General features: G+C 46.1%; 1 protein-coding gene across 2 annotated transcripts; it reads left to right on the top strand.

The window, feature by feature from the left end:
- The first annotated feature begins 3,761 nt into the window (after nucleotides 1-3,761).
- On the top strand, nucleotides 3,762-7,126 carry LOC138925092 (granzyme B-like). 2 transcript variants are annotated; one of them, XM_070273759.1, is made up of 5 exons: nucleotides 3,762-3,937; nucleotides 5,010-5,157; nucleotides 5,687-5,822; nucleotides 6,027-6,287; nucleotides 6,987-7,126. In XM_070273759.1, the coding sequence occupies exons 1-5, from the start codon at nucleotides 3,883-3,885 to the stop codon at nucleotides 7,044-7,046; spliced, it is 660 nt and encodes a 219-aa protein (XP_070129860.1). In that variant the 5' UTR covers nucleotides 3,762-3,882; the 3' UTR covers nucleotides 7,047-7,126. The 2 variants fall into 2 exon arrangements, with proteins under 2 accessions (XP_070129860.1, XP_070129854.1); XM_070273753.1 differs by having other exon boundaries at nucleotides 6,903-7,126.
- Nucleotides 7,127-7,335: the final 209 nt, after the last annotated feature.

Raw genomic sequence — 7,335 nt, 5'->3', positions numbered from 1 at the left:
AATAAATATATTAAAAATTGTGCAGGGTAGAAGATCACTTGTGTTTCTATATACCGGCAATGAACAATACAAAAAGGAAACTAAGAAAACAATTCCATTTACAATAGCATCTAAAAGAAGAAAATACTTAGGAATAAATTTAACCAAGGAGGTGAACAAATCGTATGTTGAAAACTACAAAACATTGCTGGAAAAAATTAAAGGACTAATTAAATAGAAAGACATCCCATGTTCATGGACTGGAAGACATAGAATGTTAAGATGGCAATACTCCTCAAAGCCATCTACAGAGTCAATGCCATCTCTATCAAAATTCCGAAGGCCATTTTTGCTGAACTGGAAAAGCCAATTCTAAAATTTATGTTGAATTGCATGGAGCTCCAAATAGCCCAAAGAACATTGAAGAAGAAAAACAAAGTTGGAGGACTCATACTTCTTGGTTGCAAAACTTACTACAAAGCTGGGGCTGGCCAGGTGGTAGAGTGATTAAGTTCTCACATTCTGCTTCGGTGGCCTGGGGTTCACTGGTTCAGATCCCAGGTGTGGACCTACACACCGCTTGTCAAGCCATGATGTGGTAGGCATCCCATGTATAAAGTAGAGGAAGATGGGCACAGATGTTAGTTCAGCACCAGTCTCCCTCAGCAAAAAGGAGGAGGATTGGCAGCAGGTGTTAGCTCAGGGCTAACCTTCCTCAAAATAAAAGAAACTTACTACAAAGCTACAGCAATTGAAAACAGTGTGGTATTGCATAAGAATACACATAGAGACCAATGGAATACAATTGAGAACCCAGAAATAAACCTGAAAATCTTTGACCAATTGATTTTTGACAAGGATGCCAAGACCATTCAGTGGGGAAAGAAGAATATCTTCAATAAATGGTGCTGGTACAACCTGATAACTACAGGAAAAGAATGTAGTTCGATCCCTACCTAACTCCATACACAATAATTAATTCAAAATGGATCAACAGCCTAAATACAAGGGCTTAAACCATAAAATTCTTGGAAAAAAACTTAGAGTAAATCTTCATGACCTCTGATTTGGTACTGGATTGTTAGATTTGACACCAAAAGCACAAGCAGCAAAGGTAAAATAGATCAGTTGGATTTCATATAAATTAAAAAATTTTGTGTACTAAACACAGTATCAAGAAAGTGAAAAGACAATCTACAGAATGGGAGAAGATGTTTATAAATCAGGTTTCTGATAAAGGTTTAGTATCCAGAATATAGAAAGAATTCTTACAACTCAACAACAAAAAGACAAACAATTAAGAAATGGGCAAAGTCTTAAACCAACATTTTCCCAAGATATACAAATGACCAGCAAACAGAGGAAAAGATACAAACATCATTAATTATTAAGGAAATGTAAATCAAAACCACAGTGAGATATCACTTCATAACAACCTGAATGGCTATAATCAAAAAGAATGTAAGAAAAATCACAAATGTTGGCAAAGATGTGGACAAATGGGAACCCTTGTACATTGCTGGTGGGAATGTAAAATGGTGCAACCACTGAGCTAAAAAGTTTGGTGGTTCCTCAAAAATGTAAACATAGGATTACCATATGACCTACAAGTGTCACTCCTAGGTGTGTATCCAAGAGAAATGAAAACGTATGATCCACACAGAAACGTCAACACAAATATTTATAGCAGCATTAGTCACAATAACCAAAAGGTGGGAAAAACCCAAATGTCTACCCACAAATGAATGGGTAAATTGTAGTCTATGTATACAAAGTAATATTGTTTACCTTTAAAAAGAATGAATATTCATATATGCCACAGCTTGGATGGACCTCAAAATCATTACAATAAGTGAAAGAAGCCAGATACAACAAGTCAAATACCGCTTGATTCCTTTTATGTGAAGTATCCAGAATATGTAAATCCACAGAGATAGAAAGAAGATTATAGGCTGTTAGGGGGCAGGGCCAGGGTTTGGAGAGGGAGGAGGGAAAGTGATTTGGTACTCACTGTGTTGTGGACCTACAGCTTACCGGGTATGGTTGGTTGTTCTTCTGGGTGATGAAAAAGTTTCAAAAGTAGGGAGAGGCGGGTAGTTGCACAATATTTTGAATGCACTAAATGCTACTGAGTTGTACTTTCAAATAGTTAACTGTATGTTATGTGAATTTCACTTCCATTTTCAATAAAGGGTCATAGATTTATGTTTAGTATAACTCCGTTTGAATTTTAAAAAATACGGATATACATGAGAGAAAAATATGTTACATCTTACTTCAAGACATTAAAGATGATTATCAATGAGTGATGGCAAATCAGGTAACGTTAATGGTTTCCTCTTCGCTTAAATTATTTTTAAAATTTTCCAACAACGTTAGGAAATAGTTGCATGTTGAATTCTTTAGTATCTGGGAAAGAAATACTATAGTGATATTGACTATCAGATTTTTAAGAGCATGAGGAAGATGCTTAAATTGTAGAGTTAAATGAGGACAAAAGAAAACTGTACTCTATATATAATACGATCCCAAGCATTTCAAATGCACTGCTCATGGTAACAGCCTCTCTGTGGGAAAGAGGAAAATGAGTGACATTTTTCCTTTCTCTTTCCAAATTTTCTTAACGAACATTTATTACCACTATAATCAGAAAAGTGGTTTTATTTTTAAAATATCTACTACTGGATAAACTAGGTGCAAAAAGGTAGAGGTTTGATAAGTGTACTTGGTTTGATTTGGAGAATATTTACATTGGAATTATGTATTATGACACACAATATTCCTCGTAGAAAAATTTAAAGTACAGAAAATATAAAGAGAGAAACTTAAATCACCAGGCCCTAATCTCTCAGATATGCTTGGTTGTTCTCCGAACAGGATTGGGCTTGGGGTGTTTAGAAACAACAGTCCTTCATTTCCATCATAGAGAGAACATCGGCAGAGTTTGTTGAGCAAATATGAGTCTATTATATGCCAGGTTATATAAATCCAAAATTTAGTCACCTGAACTTCCTTTGGGGAATCAGCCCTTTTCCAGTCTTAGTTCATCTAGTTTGGGTGGGACTGACTCCAGCCTACCCAAAGGAAATTGACCTAGGCTGAAGTCAATTAGTGAGTTCAATTCCTAGGGTAATAATGATTTGTTAATTTAGGCCAATAAAGGTCAAGTGCAGGACTTGTATTAAAAACATGGACAAGAGAGATGGACTCTATCACTCTGAACATTTGTAACTTAAAAAGAGACGCTAAAAATCCCATAGGAAGGAAGCTGTGATGATGAATGGGTTGCTACATGGATTTGGTAGATGGTGGCCATGCTTTCTTCTCATATTGTGCATCCCTCTGCTATAGCCCTTCCCATGCTGTGCTCTGATGACTGATGTTTCTGTCTCCTCCACAAGACAGACAGCTCTCTAAGGGAAGGAGACACATCTCCACTATGTTTGGTCATGGCACAGAGAAGGGACCAAACACACATCTGCTGAAGAAATCATCCTGATGGACTTAGCAACATGGAAATAAGGTATTGGTGGTTCCTTCACTGGGGACTCAGGTTTCTGGGGCTCCAATACCTCTACTGGCCGATACCATAGCACACAGTCTCCACCTTGTACCCTTGGGTTCCTGCTCTAGGCTGGATCAAGTGGTCCACCCTGAGTCATCCACTGTGGGTTCTCATGTGGTCACTGCATGATTCTCACACCACCACCCAGAGGATGTCATCAGGCAGAAGGAGTGGGGGCAGGGAAGCTTTCATAGAAAGCCATCTCTGATGAAGCACCACACAACCACAGGGGGACTTGAGGTCACTGATCCCATCTGTACATCCTTCCTCTCCTCGGGGCTAAAAGAGAGCAAGGAGGAAGCACCAGCCTCCCTGACCTGGGCAACCTTCCTGGAAAGATGCAGCCTCTCCTGCTCCTGCTGGCCTTTTTACTGTCCCCTGGGGCAGAGGCAGGTGAGTGACCATCCCCGCCCTCAGATGCCCAACCCCTCCCCCCAAACACAGTGGGCACACATCTCCTGCCCATTCTGCACATCCCTGATCCATCCATCCACCAGCAACATTCTCTATCCCAGCTCCCGTCCCACCTCAGAATCCCATGTATGACGCTGGATAAGCTACCAACAAGAATGTCAGGGCAGAAGGCAGTTCTCAAGAAGAGCCAGTGGGGGCTATTCCCACCCTAGGCCCTACGTTTGCAATCTGCAAAGTGGAACTTAACTGGAAGTGCATGGCAAAGGGAGGGAAACTGGAAAAGAGAAAATAATCAATTCCCCTGCAGAGGGCAGAGTGGGCCTGGCTTCCAGGTCTGGGATGACACAGATGCTCCCTTCAGTGTCTGCTTAGGAGAGAAGTCTGGAGCTCGGCAGACCCCGGAGTTGGTGGGACCACTGTCCCCAGAGGACTGCTGATGCCTTGCTCAGTCCCAAGGCCCCTCAGTCCCTTCTCCAGCTCTGCTTTTCTTCCCAGGCCTTTAGCAGCTCCCTTCTTTCCAGGATGGAGCCACTGTTTGCAGACCTGAACTTCTCTGCTTTCCAGAATCCCACAAGCACTGGCCCTACAAACTCTCCTTCAGGCCCATCGGGGGCCATTCCTACATGCAGCCAACAAACAGCTTTTGGGCACCCACTATGTGTCAGGCCATGGGAAACAGGCTATGACAACATCTAGGTCCCTAAACTTAAGTCCTGGCCACTGGAAAGCAGCATCATCCTAGACATCACAGGGCAACAGGGCCTTAGAAAGGCTCTTAAAACAAAGCAAAGTCAAGAGGGGAATTCTCAGGAGTCTCTAGACCTCACTGTCCCTAAGACACATATGTTCACCTCCAATTATCTGTGGAGGACAGATTCACAGGCCAAGCCTGCTCCTCCTCCTTTTCCTAGAGGGAAAGCCCCACCCCCAAGCCCCTCTCAACTCCAGGCCATCTCGGGCTCCCAGATGCCCAGCAGTCCTGAGCCGTCAAGCTGACGCATGCCTGGTGGACTCACTGGGAGCGCACAAGTAAACAAGACTTTTCCTTCAGGGGAGATCATCGGGGGACATGAGACCTGGCCCCACTCTCGACCCTACATGGCATTGGTTCAATTTCTGTTTGAAGAGATACTGCACAGTTGTGGTGGTCTCCTCGTGCGACAGGACATTGTTCTGACGGCAGCTCACTGCTGGGGAAGGTGAGGGGCCACAGGTAACTGACACCTCCTAAGACCGCTACAGGGACACCTGTCCTCTGCCCAAGGTCTGGAGCCCAATGGAGCTCCCATGGTTCCTGGTAACTCAAGGCCATGAGAGCTCATGAGAGGAGCCATCTGAGAGCATGACTGGGTGATGGAAAGTGAGAATAGGACAGGCAAGCTTTGGGGTCAGGGGGTCAGAGGTGAGAGCAAGTGGCCGAGTTGAGCAGAGAGACCACACTGGCCAAATGAAGCAGCTGTGGAGGATGAAAGCATGCATTAGTGTCAAAATTTAAACTCAGAGTATTTTCACAATATGACTTGAGGGCTAGAGAAAGCATCCAGGTGATCTACCCTCAATGTCATTGAGAAGCACAGGGGACAATCACTCAGTTCCCAGTCCTCCACTTATGTCTATTTCCCCTAGCTGCAGCCCTGCCCTGCCCCATGTCACCCTCCCTTCATGGCTCCAGGGTTCGATCTCTTTTGATTCCATGCACCCCATCACCTCACTCTACTTTCTATGCAGATTAATGAATGTCACCCTTGGGGCCCACAACATCCGGAAGCAGGAGAAGACCCAGCAAGTCATCACTGTAAGACAAGCCATACACCACCCAGACTATAATCCTAAGAGCTTCTCCAACGACATCATGTTACTAAAGGTAGGGAACCTCCCTGCTGCTCTTGCTGTCCTGGGTCCAGATTTCTTCCCCTCCCACTGGGACCTGTCCCTTCCCTTCTTCCCATCCCGGCCACCTGACTAGTCCCAGTGGCTCAGGGGAGAGGGAAGTCAGTGCAGCCCCATTGCACTGTCCAGGCCCAGGAGGCTGGTGGCTGAGCTGGACTTTCTTGCCTCTTCTCATCAGCTGGGGAGAAGGGCCAAGCTGACTGCAGCTGTGCGGCCCCTCAGCCTGCCCAGGGGCAAGACCCAGGTGAGGCCCGGAGAGGTGTGCAGTGTGGCCGGCTGGGGGCAACTTGCCCCGAAGGGCAGGTTCCCAGACACACTGCAGGAGGTGGAACTGACTGTGCAGCAGGATGAGGTGTGCGAATCCTACTTCCGCAATTATTTCAACAGTACCACTCAGCTGTGTGTAGGGGATCCGAAAGATAAGAAGTCTTCCTTTCAGGTGAGACTGGGTGTCTGCCTAGCTTGGCTGTGGGGAGATGGGTGTTTTGGGTCCTACAGATCCAGGCAGTGGGGACTCCTTCACTCCCCAGACTCTGATCTTTCTCCCAAGAAGAGAAGGGGGGAGCAGCCAGAGTGGGGAGTCACAGGCCTTCTGGGAGCCTACCAGGGACCTGAGAAGCATCCAAACATGGTGCTCTGTTCAGAAGATGAATTTGCAACACTCTGCCCCACGCCGGGCACAGGTGTTAGAAAACTGCTCCCTGGGTGTGCAGCAGTCAAACCAGGTGGCTCCTCAGAGCTGGCTCCCATCTTAGTTAAATGGCTCACCCTCCATGCTGAGTGTCATCCTCACCTGCCTGCTTTCCTGTCCTTAAACATTAGACCAAAGCACAGTCCCACAGCACCCTCATGGGAGAGGATGTGGGAGCTAGAGGAGAAGAGGGAGCTGCCCCTTGAGTGAAATGAAGCCATGACAATGTCCAGGGTCAGGACTGGGCAGCTGAGGGGCCCACAGGGGCCTGGCCAGGTGGCCTTCACTGAGAGGGCACTTGCGATGCAGGTGGGCAGCACCAGGGGGAGCACGGCCTCAGTCCTCCCGACTCTATGTCCACAGGGTGACTCTGGGGGCCCTCTCATCTGTGAGAACGGGCTCCAGGGCATTGTCTCCTATGGACTAGATAACGGGAGTATTCCACAGGCCTTCACCAAAGTCTCGAGTTTCCTGCCCTGGATAAAGAAAACCATGAAAAGGCTCTAACTGTGGGAACCAGCCCACCAGCTCTGGAGCTGATCCAGAAACACCCCAGCAACTAAATAAATGTCTCTTAGCTGAGCGGGAAGGGCTGGTTTCTTGTTAATTCACTGACCCTCATTCACAGGCACCTCCTCTGTCCTTAGAAGGCCAATGGCACAAATTTGCTGTTTTCTGATTCCTCCTCTTCCCCCTCCGTACACCACCTCTCCCAAACCTCATGCAAAGCTGTTACCCACCTCTTCTGACCCACACCTTTCTCTGGGCCTGCCCTTCCACCAGGGCTGCAGCTGAG

The sequence above is a fragment of the Equus caballus genome, chromosome 1 (assembly GCF_041296265.1).
Source record: "Equus caballus isolate H_3958 breed thoroughbred chromosome 1, TB-T2T, whole genome shotgun sequence".
Taxonomy (NCBI): Eukaryota; Metazoa; Chordata; class Mammalia; order Perissodactyla; family Equidae; genus Equus; species Equus caballus.
Note: the sequence above shows the minus strand (reverse complement) of the source record. Positions and strands in the feature narration are given on the sequence as shown.

What these genes read in the sequence shown, in the direction of transcription:
- LOC138925092 (XM_070273753.1), top strand. Translation starts at nt 3,883, where the DNA reads ATGCAGCCTCTCCTGCTCCTGCTGGCCTTTTTACTGTCCCCTGGGGCA. An exon ending in GCAGCTCACTGCTGGGGAAG is followed by an intron (nt 5,158 to 5,686) that starts GTGAGGGGCCAC and finishes CTTTCTATGCAG; the next exon opens with ATTAATGAATGTCACCCTTG. An exon ending in ATAAGAAGTCTTCCTTTCAG is followed by an intron (nt 6,288 to 6,902) that starts GTGAGACTGGGT and finishes CTATGTCCACAG; the next exon opens with GGTGACTCTGGGGGCCCTCT.